General features: G+C 43.4%; 1 protein-coding gene across 2 annotated transcripts in view; it reads left to right on the top strand.

Annotated features, from left to right (window-relative positions):
• LOC126543413 (membrane metallo-endopeptidase-like 1) overlaps positions 1–27089 on the top strand; it is a 42105-nt gene that overhangs the window by 3617 nt on the left and 11399 nt on the right. For both annotated transcript variants that reach the window (XM_055062301.2, XM_055062300.2), the window contains exons 3-10: positions 546–783; positions 1716–1814; positions 5475–5552; positions 7289–7398; positions 16834–16892; positions 18233–18284; positions 24009–24076; positions 25310–25461. In XM_055062301.2, coding sequence (XP_054918276.2) covers positions 546–783; positions 1716–1814; positions 5475–5552; positions 7289–7398; positions 16834–16892; positions 18233–18284; positions 24009–24076; positions 25310–25461 — 856 coding nt within the window. The remainder of the gene's footprint in view (positions 1–545; positions 784–1715; positions 1815–5474; positions 5553–7288; positions 7399–16833; positions 16893–18232; positions 18285–24008; positions 24077–25309; positions 25462–27089) is intronic.

Below are 27089 nucleotides of genomic sequence, written 5' to 3'. Positions count from 1 at the left end.
CTGGCTAACAAAAGAAATAATACTATAAACAGCAAACAAAATAGACCCCAAGATAAATCCTTGTGGTAGGCCGTATTTAATAAATTGTAGATCGGATTTCACATCATAAGTGAGAGCATACTGAGTTCGGTTATCTAAATAACCTCGAATCAGGCTAAAAGTGGCTCCCCTTATTTTGTACTGTGGTGACTTCGCAAGAGATGTTCATGTTTCATTGAATCAAATAATTTCCTCCAGTCTAAGAAAATTTCCAGAGTTCGTAAGTTGTTTATGATGAGTGCTTTCCCCATTTATACAGATCCTTAAAGAGCTGGTAAATGAATAGTGCAAAATATTATTAGATGTACATTTTGGTTATTACTTCCGCGTGCTGAGAAGTAACAGGGTACAGTAGAATAGTTGAACTACGAGTCTTCTATCAAAACTTCTGTGCCCCTTAGGTCAGTAAGTGAGGCTAATTTTCTCATACATGAAGCATAGAAGGCAACAACTCATTGGCATAGACAGCTTTATTTATTTTTGCTCATTCTCTTGTTATGTTCCAGGAGGAAGCTAATAAACTACGCTGGCTGGTACTTTGCCCGAGAGGTTGCGGACGTAATGACTTCGGAGGTCCGGCAGTATCTTAACCGCTTTCTTGGCACAGTGTCCAAACCTGGAATCCAAGTGGTTCTGAACAAAGATCACTGTATTGACAAGCTCATTGGATATCATGGTGTGATGGAAGCTGGCGTCGCACATTTGTACCTATTGCGCTACTTCGGTCAAAGAGCCATCAACGAAGTAAGGAACCGTAGACATGCCTCTTTCGTATGGAGCTAAATAGGAATATTTTTTGCTGATTACCCAACATTATTGCAAAAGCACTGCCATCCGTGGCACCGACAAAATATGTGCTCAAAAATTTGTTTTCCCGCAGCTTTCGGGGCTTCCACAAAGACAAGTGGCCTGCTAGAATGGCAGCAACTACTTCTGCGCTTCCTCCTCGCAATGGCTTTAGCGTTTTAGGCAAACCACTTAAAACATAGCAATTTGTGCGAAAACCGTGAAAAACGAAGCATGGAGATGAAGCCATAAAAACTGGAGTTTCGCTGTTCGATAGCATGGAAGAACTAATCACTGCATAAAACGTTGCATAGTGCCCTTACTTCTGCATTTGATGTAACTTTATGTCAAAACCTAGTATAAGATATTATATGGGCGCCTTACATTTCTAAACTTAGCAAATATCAATGAATCTTCAATGTGTTTGACGTGCTACACGCCAATAAGAAATGTTGTGAACAGGGTGATTGTGTGGGCTTTGTACTTTTGGAATTAAAGGATCCTGACACCAATGGGCACTACTTGGCACGAATGACGAGGTTGTCTGAAAGGGAAAGATCGCTTTCGAAAGCACATTCCTGAGTTTGTTCTTGCAGGACCTTGGCTGTTTCGCAAATTACTGCGTTGGCGTAGTAATAACGAGTGCGAAGCTCCGCCATTCTGTCTGTGTGTTAGTTATCTGAACTTACAACGGGTGAGCATGACCTAAGCTAGCATATGCGCCGTAGGGAAAATGCACTTATCACTTGCCTCTGTCGACTAATGAATTGTTACAGTGTTCTTTTTTTTTTGTTTTACGCCTATTTATGTACGCCTGTTAAGAATATTATAATATACGGTGGTTTTCATTTTAGCTCACAATTTTTACTGCGGTACTTTTCCTGACGCAGGCGTCTGAAATGGCACGTCACCTTAATTCATCATTCTACAGTTTTGTCAGCAGGAATTCGTGGATGGATCAAGAGACACACGAGAAGTCGCTGCAATGGGTAATCAAATGGCTTTGAATTGTACATGTTCTCCCATTTTAGCTAAACAGCTTTTTTCTTAGAAAGCATCATAACTTCATAATAAGTAGCGTCGTTATCATCCTCCATAAGGCAAGCGTGATAATTGAATACTGCGTAGGGATTAAATACGAATGCACGTTACCCAGAACTTAGTAATTGGGGTAAAAATAATATTTGAAGAAATGTATTTTTGGAACAATTACATTAGTAAAAAAGCTGCATTTTAATTTCATATTAGCCTGGGACTACGCGCGTTAACTTCCAAATTAAATTGTAACTTTGCATTGGCACATTCCAAATAATATAACTCGTAGAAAATTTTGCACGTATTGTAATTGTTAAAACAGTCAAGCATTCATTTGTCGGTGATTCATGGATACCAAAGTATCACAGGTTTATAGCTAGAGCTCTGCGCGGGACGAATTTTCCAGCCCGGCTACGACCTACGTCAGCCATTAGGAGCCCGAGGCCGGCCCGGGACCATGAATCTAAGCTCAAGCCCGGTTCGGGCCCGTGGTTTCAAGCCCAGGCCTATTCCAGGCCCGCCCCCGCATGATTAGGCCCGGCGCCGGCTCCCGACGGTACGAACCGGCCCAGCCTAGAGCCAGGTTAAGCCTACGGGAGAAACTGATCGAGGCCACACTGCCTTCAAATTCTGTTGCTTAGGTGACGTATGCAAAAACATTACAATAAAATCACATTGGCAATAAAAACATCAGAAAATGTATTTTCTACAAAGGAAGTGCAGCGCGAACTTGAAACTGCCGCCTGAAGCAAGAGCTAGGTTAAACATTTCGGGCAAATCGTTTTATTCAATATTCCTCTGTACACTTCATGTTTAAAGAAAACTGACAGTTTCGCGAATGCGATGCATTGCAAACGATAACGAGGTTTAGCGTTTTGCTCGAACTCTTCGCGTGGTGTTTTAACTACGCGGATGCGACATAGCTCGACGACACGCTCGAGACAGCTGTCGTTGCTGCACAAAAGAAACAGTGCGTTGCGCTTAAAGATACCATGTATGTCACAATGCTGGCGCGATGAGGAAAGTCGGAAACGACGTTACCGGCGTCCCACCTCGATGGTACCAGATGAGATCAACGAAACCCGCCGTGGTTGCTCAGTGGCTATGGTATTAGGCTGCTGAGCACGACGTCGCGGGATCGAATCTCGACCACGGCGGCCGCATTTCGATGGGGGCGAAATGCGAAAACACCTGTGTACTTAGATTTAGGCGCACGTTAAAGAACCCCAGGTGGTCGAAATTTCCGGAGTCCTCCACTACGGCGTGCCTCATAATCAGAAAGTGGTTTTGGCACGTAAAACCCCATAATTTATGAGATCAACGGAAGACTGATAAAGCTGTCGGAGTTTGTGAGCGCTAGATTCAGCTTGAGTACATACGTGAGTATCCGCTCGCTGTTAGGTAAGCAGTGTGATCGGCGCGTGTTCATACAGACAGGTCGTGCTTCCGTAGTGTGGTGCACGCGAGAATCAAACACGCTTTAATGACAGTAATGAGTTAAGCATTGAGATTTCGCCCTACTATGGAAATGGAAATGTGGGTGTCAAGATGAATGGAAACGCTGCATTTGGCTTCTTTGTGTGATTGGATGTGATACATTGGTCTCTTCTTCTCTATTGCAAAACTGGCTGCGTCCACATTTGGTGCGCAACGTTTCGAAGTAATTGTGCAGAATCGAAGAGGGAAGAAGACGACATTATGTGGTCTGCTGTAAGTGCAGGGTCTGGAGAGGCGGGAGAGACGTAGGTGCCCCGCACAGTTCGTAAGCCAAGGCAATGACGACGATGTCTCTGCGCGCACTGTTATTTTATTTATGGCTGGGCATCTATGCTTATACAGGAAAAAGCCACTGTGAACAAGACTACAGGTAACCATCCCTGCTCGGCTGTAACGCAGTGGAGTAGGGCGAACCACAGGTGTTCCGAGTCCCAATCATTTTTTTTTTAAATTGCACAATACTTGCTGCGAGCCTTGCGAGGTGTTTCGGATCGCTCCAGAACATCCAGTATCTGGTCGTCTTGCACAATGTGCCGGAAATGCTCTTACTAATATCTTACCACGTAAGGTGCCAGTTATCTTTTTTGTTAAGGTTAGGCCTGCATACAAAGTTAGAGATAAGAACGGATCGCATTCATCGTTGTCACGCACTCCGTTTTAGCGAAAAATGTGAAAATTGTTACTACTTAAGTAGTGCTAAAGATGTCATGAGTGCATTCGATTTTAGCCTACGTTAGACGGAGGATATTTTGATATCACTTTGTGGTGATAAGCTGGATCATGTGTCTTCTGCAAGCACAAGAATATCCAATTTTTTTCAACACTTTTTGATTTCCAGTAAAGTTTGCTCCAGCAGCCATACGACCTATACTGACTGATGTTGTACACGGATGAAAAACTTAAATAATGTGAAACAGTGGCTGACGGGATGCAAAAAAGGAATTTTAATACCTGATTGTAAGGCGCCGCGTGGGGAGTACCATTCTTGCGTTCGAACTCTGTGGCTCCTCGAATTTTGTTAGAAAGCTTTTCTTAGCGGAAATTTAGCAATAAGTCTCTTGGAATGAGTTTGCAAGGGCGTCTTGGCAACCTTTCATGAAAAACGATAAGGTTGGGTCAATCTGCCAAAATTGGTGGGGTCGGGAAGTTGCTCTGGAGACCGATTTCCTCAAGATTGTATTTTTGCTATCTAACGTATTGGTACATAAAATTATTTCTCCATGAATTCGAAAATTCCGGTAATAGCAGGAGAACTGCTTGGCGAGGGGCGATCACAAAGGTCAAAAAGATCAAAGGTTGAAATGAATCTTTATAAAGTACGCTAGTTGTGTACTTTTATTGCCGCTGTTGTGCTTAGTCTTTCATCATTCTGTGTTCACTTAACTTGCTTATGAAATACGTTCCTCAGTGTGGACAGCAAAGTTGACGTGTAGATTTTTTCACGCGATTTTCTCAGGCACAGCTAGAGAGAAGGAAAAAGGTAAAGTGCTTCGTGTTGACTTTGCAAGCAGTTGCCTCAAATTCCTGATAGTCTCAGGGTCCTGTATAATCGTCCGTGCATTGAGCGTCGGCCTGCCTCATTTCCATGCACAGAGATTCCTCTACCAGAATATCTGCCATACACTTACTGATATTTTGGCATTTTTCATTGTGCAGTGTCACTTGTCACATGTGTATTGTCCGCCTCTCTAAATATTGCAATTTATTAAAAATTAAATTATGGGGTTTTACGTGCCAAAACCACTTTCTGATTATGAGGCACGCCGTAGTGGAGGACTCGGGAAATTTCGACCACCTGGGGTTCTTTAACGTGCACCTAAATCTAAGTACACGGGTGCTTTCGCACTTCGCCCCCATCGAAATGCGGCCGCCGTGGCCGGGATTCGATCCCGCGACCTCGTGCTCAGCAGCCCAACACCATAGCCACTGAGCAACCACGGCGGGTGTATTGCAATTTATATGGAACTATTCTTGTAAGAGGTGATGATGTTTTTGTAGCTGCGCCATTCTCTGTTGCTGAAAGCAGGATGAAATCATAATTTGTAGTGTTTCATGCAGCTCATAGTACCTTGCCCGCATTTTAAGATTCGCAAAACTAAGTTTTTACTTCTATACAGATGAGTCAACTGCAGTACCAAATGGGCGCTCCCCATAAACTTCTTGATGATGCAACAATTCAACAACAGTATGATCTCGTAAGTAAAGGCAATATATTCATGTAACTAGAAGCTGCAATTACAGGCACTATATTAGAATTTGAACACCACTTTACTAAATGCGTGATAAACACCATGAGTTTAAGTTTGTCCATATGAACCTGTACAAGTATAATTGACATTTCCTTGAACGTAATGCAGTGATATGAACACAAATAAAAAATGTGGTTATTTTGTGTATTCTATAACTTCAGTATACCTTTCAAAGGGAAATGGTTCCATGCTAAACGATAGTATAAGGGCCAGCAGTAACCTAAGCAGCATCGCCTGAGGAAAATACTCGGAATTTATACTAATTGCACTCTGATCGGCATACAAAAATTCTGAAAAATGTTAAGCATAGTATGCTGAATAATGAAGCTAATATCCTTGTTAGCTTTTCTTGCCGATACGGATGCAAATATTGATGCATACGTTGTTAGCATAGTGTGGTGGAACTTACAATATATGAATTCTGGAGATCTAGAATATGTGAATATTAATCTGGGGCTTGAAAATACTATAATTCTATATTGTAAAGTGTCATATTCGATGAAGAAAGACTGTAAAACTTATGTTGCCCAACATTTTTGTTCGAAGTCAACAAAATATAAAAACAGCATAGGAACTGTTCTGAACTAGAATTGGAGCGAAAAGGTGTGCAGGGCAGTTATACGTTGCTGAGTTTAGGATTTCTTCCAGATCTAGCTTTCGCCCATGTTTTGACGGCCTATTTTCACCTCATGGGGCTTTTCGTCACGGGAATTATTGAGTTCAGAGCTCACAAGGTGACAGGAAAGGTGTGTGACCATTCGTAAAATTGAAAACGTAAAACATCATTGCGAATTCGCAAGGTTTCCCGCTACGAATGTGCTTCGACCTGCTCCAGTATCTTCACTGTTAAACTTGAATAAAATATTGCCATCTCATATTCACTAGGTTTGATGTTGGAATACAGTATATAGGCTATGAATTTAGTGAAATTAACATGCTTTGTGCTGACATCATTTACTGACGCAGGCACAAATAAATTAACGTGTTCACTCATTGTCTTGCAGACAACGCAGGCATATGCACGATAAAAAGTCTCTGGGCCAAGAAAAAGTTCTGCTTGTTTAAACAAGACCGAAATATCATTTCTAAATCCTGGATAATAATAATTCGTTACCCATAAGGATACAGAGAAGGATCATGTACACGACATACTGCACACGTGAACTGGCAGTTCTTTCTGTTAGTACCTTAGACATGCAAAGTGCTTCATTGACGTGCGCAGTCCATGTCCATAACTAGGCATTGCGTATAACTTAAGCTTTGTACATTGCAGGAAGCAAAAAATCATGGCATTACAGCTTGCTGTCTCCATATACTGAGACTGCTTGCGCTGACCCACACACCTTGCTAATAAGCTGCAAGAATGTAATTTGCTGTACAGGACGCACTAAGTTGGCACCTGGACTTCATCTGTGACACGCACAAAATATTTCTCACGGTTCCTGATTTCATGACATCCTAAATGCAGCAAATCTGAAGAATCATTGTAGCCTTCCTTGGTACATTATCCAAATAACCTTAAGACAAAATACTCTGTTTTTTTGTGAATGAATACATTTATTCCAAAGGATGAGTACGAAGAAAGGAAATTGAAAAAAAAAAAAGACTTAAGACTGTTACCTTGCGTCGCTTTCTTGTTTACTGAACAACTAATGTATCCTGTTTTGTGCCTGCGTATCCAGGTCAAGTTACCAACGCAAGACAATCTTTTGCGGTACATATACGCCTATCGGGACAACAATTTTCTGCAGATGTTGAGAAAGAATCGGGAGGCGTATGATAGAAATGATATGTAAGTACAAAGAAGACAGCGAGATAGTGGTGACATGAAAATATCATTTTGTCATTATTTAATACTGAATATAGACAGTATTGCGACCGTCGAAATTTCTGAAGCTCATTTGTGTCCTCAGATATCGTCAGCAATAAAGGTAACTTAATAGCATTTTGAACAATATATAAATTATTTTCATGCTTTCGAACGTGTTTTTGCTTTATGATTATTTTGCCTACTTAATTTTCTATGATTTTGGAAGTGGGAAAAGCATGGTCTCTTGCGCAAAATGTGCACTTCCGACCGGGCCTATTAGAGCATAATAAAATAATTTACATTGCATATGTTAAAATAGTTTTATTTTCGATTGTTTTTAAATATTTTCTATGCAAAAACTTCAGCACCTAGAACGTGTTCTTTCTAAAATGTGCGTGTCCAGAAATGCTGAAAATTACAAGGTCACAATATCTGCAATTTTATGTTTTATTGTACATGCAAAACCTAGCTAGGCCGAGTTCGAGCAGTAGAAACAGCCTAAAATAATAAAAAGATAAGCACACAATTGAGAATTTCTAAAGATGGCTTTTAGTGCTGCAGATAATGAATTTTTTAAGATGTTAGCCAGATTTTTCCGCCAGTAAACTCCAATAATGGTCAGTCAGATTGGCTACAATGTAGACTAATATTTCAACAAGAAGTGTAAAATTGTAAAATTCTCCCTCTGCGTAGGTGGTACCTTCAAAATCCTTGGGAGATTTCGCCTACAGACTATATTCTTTGTTGCAATGTGACGACGCAATTTGACTTCAGGTGCCTGTGCTCTAGACATTCTTTCAATTCTCTTGTGCCTCGTGCAGCTCATAGCGATAAACTCCAGAATTTGAAGGACGGCCAAGTTATGTAGAATCCCGTCACAGCTTGCGTTGTGTTTGTTGAACCACGCTATGGCTTTAGAAGTGACGATCTCCACAACAGTGCATCAAGCAAGCTTCGATTTGTGGCACAGGAACCAAACCTTGCTTCTGACTCAGCCGCGTTCTCGGTATTGCCCTGAACACAGCGAGACAGCGCTTTTCGTCTGGCAGCCGCTCATATGTAGGACTCAGGGCCTTTGCTTGAGCACTGGTAAAACTGAAAATGAGCTGATGCGAGCTTAGCCAAGGCTACTTTTCACTTGCGCATACAAGAAGAAAGCTCGCCATCCGGGCAAAACTTGTGGTGGCGAGCATCGTCAGCCGAGCACTAAATGAAAAATGAAGCCAGTACAGCGAGAACCCATTGCTATGAATAACTTTTCGTAGTAGTCTCGATTAAGAAACACCTATCTTTTTAAACATGAAAATAAAAGGCTGATGCTAAATTTTGCATGAGCGCTCCAAAAATTATTTACTTAAAATATGACGCGATTTCTTACCCGAATCTCTCCTTAATAAGTTAGTGCACGTTAAGATAAACCTTTAGGCTCTAGGTTCACATGTCTATGGCATTGAAAACAATAGTCAGAGCAGCTTGTGCCAAGTCGAATTATCAACGATTGAACATAGTTTACCATTGTTCACACATGTCACTGGTAGACATGAAGCGCTAAAGAAAAACAGGGCCGAAAGGACAGACGCGGACAAGCCGTTGCCGATGCCCTGCCTTTCGCCAGTTTTTTTTTTTTTGCGCTTGAAGTATACTAGTGATGGATAACAACTAATCTGCTCTCAAGCATCGCTTAATCAAACATGCACTTTCTACATATAGATATAGCGTTGTAGAATTTATTAACATACGTCATTTCGGTTTCTATTCCGCCAAATTCTGGCTCTCTTGCCTAGCCACCACCTTGGACGATATAGCGGTTCGTAAGGACATACTCATCAGTAATACGCTTGATGCAGCGTACGCCAATCAAGGAGGCCGGTCACAGAGAAAGGATTTTATTGAAAAGGAGGGTTTGTGAATTCATGCGCAATCGTGGATGGCGAAGTGATAGAAGTGATGGTGATAGTTGTATGTCTCTCATACCACGATTGCGTAACTGCGTACTACTTTCATTCTCTAAATGAATGTAGGCGCGTCATTGTCATCATGCGGCTTTGTACCAGACTCTTACATCGACCATACGAGCCTGTCGCTGCTGTTTACTGAACAATTATAAAGAATTGCTACTTGCTCTTAGCGCAAGTCTGCCAAATATCAGTATTTCAATAATTTAATTGTTTTCTACTTTTCACAACAGATCACTGATTAAATGACCAGCTGCATGCAAATTTTATGCAGAACATTTACCGTCATTTATAGCTACGGTAGCGTAGAAACGTTTAGAGAGCTGAAAGCATTGACATCACAAGTTGCTCGAAGTAATACAATATTTCACTTCCGTCTGCTATAGCGACATGATAACATATGCGATAACCTTTCCAAGCTCGTCGACATCATCATCATCAGCCTGGTTACACCCACTGCAGGGCCTCTCCCAAACTTATCCAACTGCCCCGGTCATGTACTAATTGTGGTCATGTTGTCCCTGCAAACTTCTTAGTTTCATGGAACCCCTTGGAATTCAGTCCGTAACATTTAATGACGAACGGTTATCTTCCCTCCTCATTACATGTCCTGCCCATGCCTATTTCTTTTTCTTGATTTCAACTAAGATGTCATTAACTAGTGTTTGTTCCCTCACCCAATCTGCTCTTTTCTTATCCCTTAACGTTACACCTATCATTATTCTTTCCATAGCTCGTTGCGTCGTCCTCAATTTAAGTAGAATCCTTTTCGCAAGCCTCCAGGTTTCTGCCCCTTACGTGAATACTGGTAAGACACAGCTGTTATACACTTTTCTCTTGGGGGATAATGGCAACCTACTGTTCATGATCTGAAAATGCCTGCCAAACGCACCCCAGCCCATTCTTATTCTTCTGATTATTTCAGTCTCATGATCCGGATCCGCAGTCAATACTGTCCTAAGTAGATGTATTCCCTTACCACTTTCAGTGCCTCGCTTCCTATCGTAAACTGCTGTTCTCTTCCGAGACAGTTAAACATTGGTTTTCTGCAGATTAATCTTTAGACGCACCCTTCTGCTTTACCTCTCCAGGTCAGTGAGCATGCATTGCAGTTGGTCCCTGAGTTACTAAGCAAGGCAATATCATCAGCGAATCGCAAATTACTAAGGTATTCTCCATTAATTCTTATCCCCAATTCTTCCCAATCCTGGTCTCTGAATACCTCCTGTAAACAAAATGTGAATAGCATTGGAGAGATCGTATCTCCCGGTCTGACGCCTTTCTTTATTGGCATTTTGTTGCTTTCTTTATGGAGGACTACGGTGGCTGTGGAGCCGCTATAGATATCTTTCAGTATTTTTACATACGGCTCGTCTACACCCTGATTCCGTAATTCCTCCATGACTGCTGAGGTTTCGACTGAATCAAGCGCTTTCTCGTAATCAATAAGAGCCATATATAAGGGTTGGTTACATTCCGCACATTCCTCTATCACCTGATTGACAGTGTGAATATGGTCTATTGTTGAGTAGCTTTACGGAATCCTGCCTGGTCCTTTGGTTGAGGGAAGTCTAAGGTGTTCCTGATTCTATTTGCAATTACCTTAGCAAATACTTTGTAGGCAACGGACAGTAAGCTGATCGGTCTATAATTTTTCAGATCTTTGGCGTCCCCTTTCTTATGGATTAGGATTAGGTGAACGTTCTTCCAAGATTCCGGTACGCTCGAAGTCATGAGGCATTGCGTATACAGGGTCGCCAGTTTTTCGAGAACAATCTGCCCACTATCCTTCAACAAATCTGCTGTTCCCTGATCCTCATCAGCTGCCTCCCCCTTTGCATAGCTCCCAAGGCTTTCTTTACTTCTTCCGGCGTTAATTGTGGGATTTCAACTTCCTCTAGACTATTCTCTCTTCCATTATCGTCGTGGGTGCCACTGGTACTGCATAAATCTCTATAAAACTCCTCAGCCACTTGAACAATCTCCTCCATATTAGTAATGATATTGCCGGCTTTGTCTCTTAACGCATACATCTGATTCTTGCCTATTCCTAGTTTCTTCTTAACTGCTTTTAGGCGTCCTCCGTTCCTGAGAGCATGTTCAATTCTATCCATATTATACTTCCTTATGTCGGCTGTCTTACGCTTGTTGATTAACCTGGAAAGTTCTGCCAGTTCTATTATAGCTGTAGGGTTAGAGGCGTTCATACATTGGCGTTTCTTGATCAGATCTTTCGTCTCCTGCGATAGCTTACTGGCATCCGGTCTAATTGAGTTACCACTGAATTCTATTGGACGCACCTTAATGGTGCCCATAAGACTGTCGTTCACTGCTTCAACACTAAGGTCCTCTTGCTGAGTTAAAGCCGAACACCTGTTCTGTAGCATGATCCGGAATTCCTCTATTTTCCCTCTTACCGCTAACTCATTGATCGGCTTCTTATGTACCAGTTTCTTTCGTTCCCTCCTCAAGTCTAGGCTAATTCGAGTTCTTACCATCCTATGGTCACTGCAGCGCACCTTGCCGAGCACGTCCACATCTTGTATGATGACAGGGTTAGCGTAGAATATAAGGTCTATTTCATTTCTAGCCTCGCCATTCGTGCTCCTCCAAGTCCACTTTCGGCTATCCCGCTTGCGGAAGAAGGTATTCATTATCCGTATATTATTTCGTTCTGCAAACTCTACTAATAACTCTCCCCTGCTATTCCTAGAACCTATGCCATATTCCCCCACTGACTTGCCTCCAGCCTGCTTCTTGCCTACCCTGGCATTGAACTCGCCCATCGGTATAGTGTATTTTGTTTTGACTTTACCCATCGCCGATTCCACGTCTTCATAGAAGCTTTTGACTTCCTGATCATCATGACTGGATGTAGGGGCGTAGACGTGTGCGACCTTCAATTTTACCTCTTATTAAGTTTCAAAACAAGACCTGCCACCCTCTCGTTAATGCTATAGAGTTCCTGTATGTTACCAGCTATATGCTTATTAATCAGGAATCCGACTGCTAGTTCTCGTCTCTCCGCTAAGCCCCGGTAGCACAGGACATGCCAGCATTTCCGCACTGTATATGCTTCTTTCATCCTCCTAACTTCACTGGCCCTATTATATCCCATTTACTGCCCTCTAATTTCTCCAATAGCGCTGCTAGACTCGCCTCACTAGATAACGCTCTAGCTTTAAACGTTGCCAGGTTCAGGTTCCAGTGGCGCCCTGTCCGGAACCAGGAATTCTTAGCACTCTCTGCTGCGTCGCAGGCCTGACCGCCGCCATGGTCAGTTGCTTCGCAGCTGCTGTGGACTGAGGGCCTGGGTTTGATTGTTGTGTTCATATAGGAGCTTGTGGCCAAGTACTCCACCAGGGTGGCCAACCCCTGCTCTGGTGAGGAAGTGCGTTACTGGTTCTGGTCACTGGGATCAGGCCACACTCCAGGCCTGTTTGTGCAATTTTATCAACACGCGGATTTTTTTTCCTTTTGTTGTTTTCTTTTTTTAATCCGGTGAAAAATTGCGTGGCACCGGGATTCGAACCACGGTCCTCTTGTACGCGAGGCGGATGTTCTACCTCTACGCCACCGCTGCACCCTACCTTTAATCTACATCTCTTATTAAATTTGATTACGACTACAGCTACCCTCTCATTAATGCTGTAGAATTCGTCATTGTTGCCCGCTAAGTCCCTGTGGATGAGGAATCCTGCCCCGTATTGCTTCTTTTCTGGCAGACCTCTATAGCAAAGGGCATGACCGTTATTCAGCAATGTATAAGCCTCATCCGTTCTTCTAATCTCACTAAGGCCGATGATATCCCAAGCAATGTCCGATAGTTCCTCAAAGAGTCCTGCTAAGCTAGCCTCACTCGAGAGAGTTCGGGTGTTAAACGTTGCAATGGTCAGTTTCCATTGGCGGCCTGTCCGAACCCAGAAATTCTTAGCACCCTCTGCTGAGTTACAGGTCTGACCGCCGCCTTGGTCAGGTTCTCCACAGCTGCTGGGGACTGAGAGCATTGGGTAATTGAGTGATTCATTTGGGAGGGAGTGGCTGAATACTGCACCAGGGAGGCCAATCCTGTTCTGGTGAGGGACTGTCTTGTTGAAGCTTAGTGGGCCTTCCTAATTTGGATTCCTTCCTTGGTTAGTACAGCCCCACTCGCTCTCGGCATCTTTTGCCGGTGAAAGGCGTCACTCCAAGACTGCCGACGTTGTGCACTGGAGGAGGTGAATCTCAAACTCATTTCCTAGCAAAATTACACGCGCGCGCACACACAGTCGGCTTATAGCTATATCAGAAATTGCTGCAAGATTATTTGCAACGTCAGAGATACCGGCGAAAAATGTCAAGCAAGAGCCCAGCACAATAACTGCAGCTCACTCCAACGCCCTAAGCATTATGCAACCACCCAATCGTTTACCTGAGACAGCTGCTGTCTCACAAATCGACATATATCAATCTATATCCCCTAGACCATACCTCTTTTGACGAGCTTGTTGACAAGCGGGTTCTCGAGAAACTGGGCAAGCTTGGTGTCTTGCTCCATCAACTCCTTAAGCACTTCCCCGTCAGAGCAGTGCTAACCTTGAACCTGATGAGCTCCTTTTCAACAGCATCAAGCTTCGTTTCCTTAGAAGCCGCCGAGTACAGAGTGGTCGCATACCGGCCTTCAATACCGAACAGTGCTAAAGGAGGCTTCACGAGACCGGCGTTCACCGTATCGGTCGTGGAGAAATGACGAGTCAAATTCAGCAAACCACTACAACTCGCCATGTCGAAGGTCAAAGCTGCGCTCTAAGGTCTAACAAATTATTAACCTCAACAGTATTAACACGCCAATAACAAATCATTCTAGTTTTCGCGTCTGCCACTGATGCAATGACCACCCTCATCCTTTGACTGTGCCACAATATGCATTGAAAGGAGATGGAGATACTGACTTTTAACTTACTTTTTTCTGCGCACCTTGTTTGTACCACACTTTACTGCACATCACATCTGCGTTCCTGCATTTCACTGGTCTTGCCTTTCCCACACATGCCTGTAACTCATGGCACTGCTCTTGCACTATTTTTCTTGTAATTAGAAAGGCAATAAAAGTGCTCGTCTTACTGTCCGATATTTGAGAATGGCCACCACGAAAATCTTTCATAAATCAGAAGCTATCGCTGAAAATGTATGCAATTAACAGAGTTCCCTTGCTCAGTTTACCATACCTTTGTTCCTTGTTGCTGAATAGGTTGAGGTTTTAGTGAGTTTAAACACCACATTGAAATATAAAACCCATGATCACAGTTAAGGACACTTTATTTTTTCACGCTAATTCATACCTTGACCTGAGCAATAAGAAGACGTATATAGTATTTCTACGAGAACAAAAAGAATAAAGACATAAAATGTTTGCTCGAAGCATGTGGAGTAAAGTTCGTGCATGAGGTGGCAGAAAGCTGCGAGGCCTTCTGTCGATTACAAAGCCTTGACTCCTTCCTGCTGCTCCTTCTTCTGCTCCTTCTTCCTGCTGCTGACAAGCTCGTATTTGCTCTCAATGAGCAGGCACCGAGCAGGCACCAACTCCTATTCTACTTGCGTTGATGTACACTTTCGTAGCGGCGACTTAGTCGAAGTGCGCCAGCGCTGTTGTGAATTGGAGTAGTCGTGCTTTTGGAATGTATTGGCCTGCGCACTTCAAGTCGGCTTCTGATTTCCTGTCACCGGCATGGTGGCGCACGAAATATCCTTGACAAGGTACCTGTCCTCTGTTTGGGAAGGCGAAAAATAGACTTGTTCACAATATGCCCCGCAAACAGCTGTTCTGCGTAAAGGAAATGACACTTCTCCGGCTTTAGGGTGAGTCTGGAGGACGTGCCTTAAGTAGTGTTTTAGGTCACACGAGGTGACTGTCAAAGTTTGAGGAAATAAAGACAACCTCCTTTAATTAGAAGACATATGTCTGCCACTTTATGCTTTCCAAGACTGCTTACAACAGACATTGAAATGTTGGTCTTTATATCGTTATCAGCCCAACCGCTATCCTATCCTGATGAGGAAATGAGGAGGTCTGCCACTGTAAGTTTTTCGAAACTGCGTACAAAAGACGATGAAATATCGATTTTTATAACGTTATCAGTGCAAACGCTATCCTGAGTAGCGGCACTCAGACCGGCTGCCTATTCGGAAAATAACTCCTATTAAGTTTTGTGCGTATGAGCCTTACTTACGAGCGCTGACAACAAGAACTTCGCGTACAGCTCATCTACGATAATTATCTAAGTATGTGAATAGTCGCTGCACGTTATGTATGATACGGGCACTGAAGCGGGCTATCCTCTGGCATTCTCGATGATGATGATGATGATGATGATGATGATGATGATGATGACTATGGTGATGACGATGATGGCGATTTATTGGCTTCCCCTTTGAAACTAGGCGTAGGCAAAGTCACCCACCCTGCTTGAGTTGATTAGGTATGCTATACCAGATTTTCATTGTAGCATTTGCGTATACATTTCCTTAAACTTTTTTTATCTTCCTCAAAACTTGTCTATGTGCCTTGTACCACTACCTAACACCATAACGAACCCAGTGGTATGAATCTCTTTCCTGCTCCGTCCCCCCAATACTCCAAGTCAGTTGCTTATCTGGATTGCTGACAGGTTGGTGCTTCGCAGAGACGCTGCTATATCTAGCGGCGTCGATGCGGAGGCCGCAGCTATCCAGTTGCACATACCCAGTGCCTCAACTTGTCATGTGACTTCATTGAGGAGTGGTGTATTCTCAGTATCGAAGGCCCAGATTATGTACACGACGCGAACTGCATGGTGCTTTCTGGTAGGCACGCGGGCACCAGCTATTACCCTGCGACCATTGATGGGTCGTGTGTAGAAGCTGACGAGCTTGAACCGAAGAGAAGATTTTCGACGATCTCCGACCGTGTTCGCCGCAATCGTTGTGCTTCACTCTTGCTTGATTTTTTTTCTGAGTAAAGGTTCGCGCACGAGAAAGTTATTTAGTTCACTACTGTGTTCTTGACCCTTACTAAAACGTGGCAATAAGTAGCGGTACGTGCCCAGTTGCATATGGGCTTCTATTGGGGAGTATGCGCCTTCTTGGTACGGAACATCTTCTCACAAAGCAAAGTGGCGGAATCGTTTGATTTGAATCGGCACCATGGAGCGACATAGGGTCGCACCACATGGTGTCGTCATTCCTGAGCTATAATTCCTAATCAAACGCGCGCCGATATGAGTCTTTAGATATTCTCAATGTGCGGCTCTACACATCCACATGTGCCTAGTGTGGGATGGGCAGAAAGCGCACCTATAGAGCATTTTGGAAGCAACGCAAACATTTTTTTTTATCATTTTCGACGCAGGGATGTGACGTGAAAAGTTTTAGCCAGCTTATGAGGACACATTGAAAGCACTCGTGTTGACTGGAGAAATGTCTGAGTTGATACTGTGTATTTCAGATGGCCGGTGTCAACATTAGCTACCCATGGGAGGTACTCGGAATTCTACACTTGTTTAGGTAAGTTTAGGATACCTATGAAATATTAGCAACTGTAGTGAATATACGAGTAAAAAGACGCCGCGAAATTATTCCAAGCAAGATATACTGCCATTGGTTTTTCTTGCTTCGGCCAAGAAGAACCAGATGAACCACTTTACAACTATCTTTTAGGCCTTCAAGTACTTGTGAAAAGTTTCTCGCTGTTTCGGTAATCGGCGTCAACCGTTGAGCAGCGACGTTCTTGCAATACATTTCGATTACGACCAATGAGCCTCGGCCTCTCCGAAAGTCAGAATATCGTCTGTCTTCCAGGCAGGATGACGTCAGTTTTAAGCATGTGTATGAAGCATAAGAAAATGCCAAGAAACTAGCTGGAAACTAGATCGGCTAACAAGTAATAATTGCAGCAAGAAATGCGTGTACAAACGCCTGTAATTCGCATATGAGCACTTAGAAATGTGCATAAAATGTCACTGCTAACGCTGCATAACCCAGGCGTTCGTGTATATTTCGCTTATACAAGCAGTTAACTCTTTGGTAATGAGGACGCTAAACTAAAGAACAATGTTAAGTTTTCAGGGCAGTTTAGCCAAATCGCAGCTTTCCCCAATACACGAATTCCAAATGCTGAAGAATGCGGCTAACAGACCTAACAATTTGTCTCAGTTGTAATACATTAATTTGAGTGAAATAATTCAGAACGCAGTAGATCTCATGAGTTATAAGTTTTCATATACTGGGCTTATTGTAGAATTTGCAATGGTCGTAATGTTCTTGTATTAGAAAATTCAATTATATTTATAACGGAAAGTTGGAGGCATTGTTGCTGCTCCTCGAATCGCTCGTCAGTCGACAATGGTCAGTGTGACTGAAACTTGCTCAGTACATTAGCTCGTGACATTAGATTACATCAATTTTTTGTGATGAGGAAAAGCAGAAAAGGAGGTTTGTGCATTCGCTTGTTTGAGAGGTGCTCACCGAAAAATATTTTTTCGAAATAATTTTACCTAACGTTAAATCAGCTCAACATTTAATGCGGTAGGCCGTATAATATTTGTTAAGTACCAAAAATGCCATGAGTGCTTGCACTCTAGCCCAACCGAGTAATACTTGGTCATCATTGCAACAATATCGATTTTGCAAAACGTTTTTGCAACGTATTCACGTTGTCCACAATTCTAAGCATAACAGTATACGGGGGGCTCTTGCAATAAAGTTGTCTTTTTGTAAGAGCGGGAACCTATGATAGCGTTTGGGCACCCGCGACGAAACGACATAATTCGTGCATCAGTGGCCCTCGTGGCTAAAAGTTTAATAATGCCAATACATCAGGAATACTGCACTGTGTCCTCCAACAGGTGTGCCTGCAGGTGCGCTTCAAGAGCCTGTATTCAGGTATAATGCATCGAGGTGAGTAAATTCCTTCACTGTAATGAAATTTATGCAGCAGTCACTCGTGAGTCAAAGCTGAATTCTTTAGCTCCTGAAAGCTGTCATTCTAGATAGATTAGTTTTTTTTTTCACTTTGTCACCGGGGTGGCTCAGTGACAATGACATTCTGTTATAGTACATTAGGTTGTCATCTTCTTTCCTAGCAGGGACCGCCGCATTCCACAAGATGAACTCAAAGACGCTGCAGTACCACTTTTCACAGGAACGCTAAAGTGTCCTAAGCGGTCCAGAATTGTCTGAAGCCCTCCGCTATGACATTTTTCATAGCGCTTGTGCGCCTTCGGGTCATTAAATTACATTGACTAATAACTGCCAGCTAAAAGGGTCCCTTACGGGGACGGTAGAGTATCCGTCTCCAGTGCAAGAGGACCGTGATTCAAATCCCGGTGCCGCGCTATTCTCCACCGGAAAGTAAAAAAAAAACCGTGTGTTGAGAAAATTGCACAAACAGGCCTGGAGTGCGGCCTGATCCCGGTGACCAGAACCGGTAACGCACTCTCTCACCAGAGCAGGATTGGCCACCCTGGTGCAGTACTTGGCCACAACCTCCTATATGAATACAACAATCGAACCCCGGCCCTCAGTCCCCAGCAGCCGCTAAGCAACTGACCACGGCGGCGGTCAGATCTGTGACGCTGCAGAGGGTGCTAAGAATACCTGGCTCCGGACAGGCCGCCATTGGAATCTGAACCTGGCAACGTTTAACGTTAGAACGCTATCTAGTGAGGCGAGTCTAGCAGTGTTATTGGAGGAATTAGAGGGTAGTAAATGGGATATAATAGGGCTCAGTGAGGTTAGGAGGACAAAAGAAGCATATACAGTGCTAAAAAGCGGGCATGTACTGTGTTACCGGGGCTTAGCGGAAAGACGAGAACTAGGAGTCGGATTCCTGCTTAATAAGGAAATAGCTGGTAACATACAGGAATTCTATAGCATTAACGAGAGGGTGGCATGTCTTGTTGTGAAACTTAAGAGGTACAAAATGAAGGTTGTACAGGTCTACGCTCCTACATCTAGTCATGATGACCAGGAAGTCGAAAGCTTTTATGAAGACGTAGAACCGGCGATGGGTAAAGTCAAAACAAAATACACTATACTGATGGGCGACTTCAATGCCAGGGTAGGCAAGAAGCAGGCTGGAGACAAGTCAGTGGGGGAATATGGCATAGGCTCTAGGAATAGCAGAGGAGAATTATTAGTAGAGTTTGCAGAACAGAATAATATGCGGATAATGAATACCTTTTTCCGCAAGCGTGTTAGTCGAAAGTGGACGTGGAGGAGCCCGAATGGTGAGACTAGAAATGAAATCGACTTCATACTCTGCGCGAACCCTGGCATCATTCAAGATGTAGACGTGCTCGGCAAGGTACGCTGCAGTGACCACAGGATGGTAAGAACTCGAATTAGCCTAGACTTGAGGAGGGAACGAAAGAAACTGGTACACAAGAAGCCAATCAATGAGTTAGCGGTAAGAGGGAAACTAGAGGAATTCCGGATCAAACTACAGAACAGGTATTCGGCTTTAACTCAGGAAGAGGACCTTAGTGTTGAAGCAATGAACGACAATCTCATGGGCATCATTAAGGAGTGCGCAATAGAAGTCGGTGGTAACGCCGTTAGACAGGAAACCAGTAAGCTATCGCAGGAGACGAAAGATCTGATCAAGAAACGCCAATGTATGAAAGCCTCTAATCCTACAGCTAGAATAGAACTGGCAGAACTTTCTAAGTTAATCAACAAGCGTAAGACAGCGGACATCAGGAACTATAATATGGATAGAATTGAACAGGCTCTCAGGAACGGAGGAAGCCTAAGAACAGTGAAGAAGAAACTAGGAATAGGCAAGAATCAGATGTGTGCGTTAAGAGACAAAGCCGGCAATATCGTTACTAATATGGATGAGATAGTTCAAGTGGCTGAGGAGTTCTATAGAGATTTACACAGTACCAGTGGCACCCACGACGATAGTGGAAGAGAGAATAGCCTAGAGGAATTCGAAATCCCACAGGTAACGCCAGAAGAAGTAAAGAAAGCCTTAGGAGCTATGCAAAGGGGGAAGGCAGCTGGGGAGGATCAGGTAACAGCAGATTTGTTGAAGGATGGTGGTCAGATTGTTCTAGAGAAACTGGCCACCCTGTATACGCAATGCCTCATAACCTCGAGCGTACCGGAATCTTGGAAGAACGCTAACATAATCCTAATCCATAAGAAAGGGGACGCCAAAGACTTGAAAAATTATAGACCGATCAGCTTACTGTCCGTTGCCTACAAAGTATTTACTAAGGTAATCGCAAATAGAATCAGGAACACCTTAGACTTCTGTCAACCAAAGGACCAGGCAGGATTCCGTAAAGGCTACTCAACAATAGACCATATTCACACTATCAATCAAGTGATAGAGAAATGTGCAGAATATAACCAACCCTTATCCATAGCTTTCATTGATTACGAGAAAGCGTTTGATTCAGTCGAAACCTCAGCAGTCATGGAGGCATTACGGAATCAGGGTGTAGATGAGCCATATGTAAAAATACTGGAAGATATCTATAGCGGCTCCACAGCCACCGTAGTCCTCCACAAAGAAAGCAACAAAATCCCTATAAAGAAAGGCGTCAGACAGGGAGATACGATATCTCCAATGCTTTTCACAGCATGTTTACAGGAGGTATTCAGAGGCCTGGATTGGGAAGAATTGGGGATAAAAGTTGATGGAGAATACCTTAGTAACTTGCGATTCGCTGATGATATTGCCTTGCTTAGTAAATCAGGAGACCAATTGCAATGCATGCTCACTGACCTGGAGAGGCAAAGCAGAAGGGTGGGTCTGAAAATTAATCTGCAGAAAACTAAAGTATTGTTTAACAGTCTCGGAAGAGAACAGCAGTTTACGATAGGTAGCGAAGCACTGGAAGTGGTAAGGGAATACATCTACTTAGGGCAGGTAGTGACCACGGATCCGGATCATGAGACTGAAATAACCAGAAGAATAAGAATGGGTTGGGGTGCGTTTGGCAGGCATTCTCAAATCATGAACAGTAGGTTGCCACTATCCCTCAAAAGGAAAGTGTACAACAGCTGTGTGTTACCAGTACTCACATATGGGGCAGAAACCTGGAGGCTTACGAAAAGGGTTCTGCTGAAATTGAGGACGACGCAACGAGCTATGGAAAGAAGAATGATGGGTGTAACGTTAAGGGATAAGAAAAGAGCAGATTGGGTGAGGCAACAAACGTGGGTAAACGACATCTTAGTTGAAATCAAGAAAAAGAAATGGGCATGGGCCGGACATGTAATGAGGAGGGAAGATAACCGATGGTCACTAAGAGTTACGGACTGGATTCCAAGGGAAGGGAAGCGTAGCAGGGGGCGGCAGAAAGTTAGGTGGGCAGATGACATTAAGACGCTTGCAGGGACAACATGGCCACAATTAGTACATGACCGGGGTAGTTGGAGAAGTATGGGAGAGGCCTTTGCCCTGCAGTGGGCGTAACTAGGCTGATGATGATGATGAAAAGGGTCCCTTAAACAGTTTGAACAGATTTTGTAGGCCCGTACAGCTAAAGTAAAACATTAACGCCACAATTCAGGTCAAGCGTCTCATATTAGGAGGGACATGAACGTTTACAAGTTACCTTCCTTCCTAGTCATGCTTTTTCTCCCCACCTCATTCGCCGAGTGATCGGGATCGGGGCTAAGCTCCACCGTCACTGGCTGGGCGTCATGATGTGGCGTCGTGTCGTCTACTTCCGGTTGTCTTGGAAGTAGCGAGCGAAGCCTCTCCGCTATCCACCTGGTCATCGATCATGTGATGCAGCTATCCTAGCAGTGTGGGTCGCGAGCATTCTGTCGAAGCGTCGAGCGTGTCCAGTATTCCGGCAAGCGCAGACGATCTGGGCGTGTTGACGGATGAGAGGAGGCGCGAACTAAAGCCCCTCCATACTACTACCGCTGTGACGAAGGTGCTTTAGCGTAAACTTAACCGGCCTAAGCTGCCTACATGGTGCAGTCACCTGGGGACGCAGAGCTTAACCAGCAAAACACAGAGCTACTATTGCTCTAGCCAAGAATAACATAGCTTGAACATATAAAAACGGAACGTATTCACTATTATGCTCCTACCGAAAATTTACAGCTGCAGCAAAGTAGAACACACTCGGTTACTGCTATATTAGTTCTGTGTCTGTCTGGTGAAGTTCTGTATACCACAGCCTGCTGTGTGGTTGCTTAGTGGCTATGGTGTTGGACTGTTAAGCACGAGGCCGCAGAATCAAATCCCGGCCATGGCGGCCACATTTCGATGGGAGCGAAATGCGAAAACACCCGTGTGCTTAAGTTGAGGTGCACGTTAAACAAACCCACGTGGTTCAAATTTCGGGGGTCCCCCACTGTGGCGTCCCTCATAATCAGTTCGAGGTATCGGCACGCAAAAATCCGTAAGTTAATTTTAATTTTGAAGTTCTGTACCATCAGGTGACTGCACCGTGCAGGCCGTTGAAGTTTGTGCCTCCGCTCATCCAACAAAACAACTAATCTGCGTCCGCTTGCTTTTACCTGAATGCCAGGCATATTAAACATCTCTTTTGTGATCGCAATCCTACGGCGTGAAGTGAAGGCCGCAAAAGCGTAGATGCTCCCACAGATCGGGTACCAACAGCCCGATGCGCTGCAGCCACTTCGCTCGCATGTTGCTTCGCAGAGGGACAAGATGTCGCCGCTTGACATGCCGCCAATCGCAAGATTTGCAGCATGCAGCGTAACAAGGGTGATTCATGGTGCTCGCGAAATGAAAGCTCAAGACCAGCACTGACCGCGAAGCTTGCGTCAACATGTAGAATGTTGAAGCACTAACAGACGACACTTGCTGTGCGCTGGAAGTAGCTCAGTGCGGCGATAAATTGTTGTTGTGAATTCTTTCTGTCACGTTTTCTATAAACAGATTAACCAACATCCTAACTATTTAGAACAACATTTTTTCACCATAAAGTGTAGAAATTGTCAATGACGCAACCTGAATAGCCAATGGGATAGCTCGCCCAAATGACGTCAAATGGGCCTGCCAGCCCCCCCCCCCCCCCCCTTGCCATGTTATCTCTCATACGACGTCAATGACAGGCTTCCTGAAGATGGCGGCCCTGTATGCCCGCGAGCCGAATATCGGTAAAATTATGCTAGTGAAGATGCACAGACGTTTCATATGATTTGCGCATACTGTGCATTGCAATGTGCCTACATTTACAGTATAACCCCTTCCGGATAATAGAATGCTTGCGTGCCCAAGTATGAGAAGATGGCTGCGTGCGAAATGCAGATAGTTAAAAGCGGGTCCTAATGGGTGCCGTTTGAGAAACGGCTTATTCTCAATCTGGTATAAGCGCTCGTAATCTGCGTGAGAAGAGCCGACACAAAATCCTAACAATTGTCATATGAGTTCCAAAGAAGTCGTATGATTGCCAAACACTTCTCTTCATACAGCATCGAGTTTAGCAGACGGCAGTTAGGGTTTTCGGAAAGGCAATGACAGAATAGTTTATCTAGCTGGGCTTTCTTGTAGCTATTTATTTCAGTTTGTCTTGACGGATCTTATGAAACTGTGAGGATACCCAAGCTGCACGTTTCAAATATTAGGTAAAGATAACAAGCCAACACGGAATACCTAACACGGTATGCACTGCGTGTTTTCAGCGCCGACATTTTTGGGTCAATGGGAACACTCACAGCGGAAGAGTTAGCTGATGCGTTACTAACAGAAGGTAAGTTCACGTACTTTATCTGAGATGATTGTCTCAAAATGTTCATTTCTACAACGGTAAGTTATGCTCCTGTGGACACTAATTTTATGTATGTTTCTGTTGCTTTGAAAGGGTGGGTATGCCGATAACGTCATAGTGTAAGCATGGAAGAGAGAAGCATCACAATATTAAGAAGACGCAATCCGCCTGCCTGGACAATGTCGAGGCCGGCAAAAAATATGAGAAAATGAAAACCTAACACATCAAATGTGCCTTGTAGAAATTAAATAGCGCTTTGCTAATGGCCGATCTTTGTCGGTTACATTCCTGAGTGGTACATAAGTTGGCAGCGATGTTTTCAAGGGCCACTTTAGAGCTGAGCTCGCCACGTCCCCACAGATGCATGGTACATGAATGCACGCTAAACTTCCTAAATATATCGTAAGAAAAGGCAATTACAACTTTCTGCATTAGCGCGCGTAGATTGAAGGAATGCGTAGATACGTAAATACTGATTAAGTACAGAAATCCGCAGAATTTTTTTTTTCTCGTAAGGAATATTTCAAAGAATGACGAGACCCGAGAAATAACTCTTTTGAAGACCAAGTAAAAGGCTCGTCATCGCTGTACGGGCACGTTCGCAGTACATTTGCAGGAATCGATGTATGTACCCTTAATTTGCGCGTATCTACACATGATAGGTGCCTTGCTTTGTCAGTAGCTCTGGCCAGCCCTATAGCAAATTAATTGTGCGAGCGGGCAGGATGGCCAGCTATATAAATGCCTGTTTACGTTATGTCTAGAATCAACTACTGGTTCGTTCACGTATATGAATGACACGGGTGGCACTACTAAAAGCACTGCTACTCTGATTTTGTCGAAGGAGAGCACGGTTACTACAGTAGTCACTGACTCATACATTAGATGAAATTGCAATTATCTCCTTGAGGGTCAGTTTAGACTCGGACAGCATTGCTCTCTCACAACATTCTGCATCCTTCATTGTTGCAATAAACAGAGTGCCGAAGTGTTGTTCGCACCTAGAATATGCGATGCCTTGAATGTTCAAGAGCTTTTGCAAAATATTTTTTTGGTACTATCAAGGCGAACAATCATGTCTTTTGCAAGGTAAATGTATCTTATGCTGACCCGCACATTTAGCGCTGAATTTTGCAGAGCTAATTACAGGTAAATAGAACTTAATGTCTCTAGTCTGCAGAAAAATACTTTGTTCTCATCGCTTCGTTTTTCCAGGAAGAATGTGGCTTGAACGAACAGGAAAATACGCCTGGACAGAATACACAAAGAAAAGCTTCAAAGAACGTCTGGCTTGCTTAAAGAAGAAAAACAGTCGACCAAAGAACAGTGGAAACAAATTGGAAGTACACTCTCAGGAACGCTTCGAAGTAAGAGGTCTTGTTCATACGAATTATGGTATAGGTTGCGGAAAACGTCAAGACTGTAAAAAGCCCATTAAAAGAAGTGTCTTTTAAGGCTTCCTGAATTTGAAGATAATTTGGCGTCGTAGATAGCACTTCCATTTATTTAACTTGATTGCTTCAAGCGACGGACACTACAGTGAAGGTAAATGCGAATGTGTATAATTGACCTAATTTTAATAACTCGGTTCGTAGCTAATTACTGTGCACATATATTACCATTTAAAAATTGCAAGTGGTGAGTTTGGAAGGCAATTCCACGTGGAAAAATTTTTCACAATCGCACTGGTTTCCAGATATGTGCTGTCGAACTGGCAGTAAAAGTTGTTCTATTTCTTAATTTACTTTTTTAATGAAAACGTCCTTTGGTGCATTCAAAAACAACAACAAATATCTGGGATGCCATTATTTTTTGTCCCACGTCAGGAATAATTTCTCAAAACTGGTGTTGCCTTGAGAATTCGTTCCAAATTGACCGACTTTAAGAACTCACCGGCTGAAATTCAAATACTTCTCATATGACGTAAAACCGTAATTGCGAGAAAATTCACTAGGGTGACTTCGGTAATTCGTCGAATATGCCTACCTATTTCTCGTGAAGTCATTGTTCACCTCGTTGAGTAGTCCAGCTCAAGAACTAGAGTTGTGCTATCTATGACAGGTGACCTTAAAATATTCTCTCTATTCTAAAAACAATTCTACAGAACAGCAGCCAAATGTATAGTGTCCGAACTTCAATAATGCGCCGAGTTTCCAAAAAAGCACCTAATAGTCCACACTTATAGAACTAAGCACATGTTTGTTAGAATCTGGTTGAGAAGCAGTCAGTAATGCGTTGAATTCCTTGTATTCAATTATTGAAATCAAAGTGATTCTCCAGCTTCCTGTTTGTTCTTCTAATTGGAATTATATACCTTAGGCGCTTCTAGAGAATTGTAAGACACACAAAATCAGGTGTTTTCGGGAAGCTACAGATTGCGTGTTCACTGTTTCGGTAAATAACAAAAGCCGCGAAATAAAAAGAAGAGAATGTGTCTGCGCTAACCACATGCACGGGATAGCGTCGCCATCAAACGGTGCCAGTGAAAAAGCAAGCTGTTCCTTTCTTGTTGGACTGAGCGGCGGTGATACAAGCATGCGTGTTCTCTTCACGACACCTGAATAGTCCCGGCAATTATCGAGGATCAATATCAAAGAAATGCGATGCTCTGATCGGTGATCCTCAGAGAGCAGCTTGCTGTTCTATTGCGAACTTTTCATAGCACTTCTATTCGTGGGCACACAGCCGCAGTAATATGCCCAGCAATATGTTTCTCTTGTCAAATTCCACCCGACCTTTCTTATTTGCCCAAAAAATTAAACATTAATTTGGTATGTTGCTCGAAATACCTCACTTTGGCATGTTTTACGGCTCTCTGCAAGCGCCTACGTGACCTTTTCACAATTGGAATGGCAATTAAAAAGTTATATCCTTACTATTAATTAAGAAAATTCAATCTCAGAGACTACAAAAAGTATCGTTGGTTTCTCAACAAGACCCTGAACAACATGCACTTGGTGTTATTTGAGTAAAATTATCCGTGTTTTTCTAGAAC

The sequence above is a fragment of the Dermacentor andersoni genome, chromosome 10, assembly GCF_023375885.2.
Source record: "Dermacentor andersoni chromosome 10, qqDerAnde1_hic_scaffold, whole genome shotgun sequence".
Classification (NCBI taxonomy): Eukaryota; Metazoa; Arthropoda; class Arachnida; order Ixodida; family Ixodidae; genus Dermacentor; species Dermacentor andersoni.
Note: the sequence above shows the minus strand (reverse complement) of the source record. Positions and strands in the feature narration are given on the sequence as shown.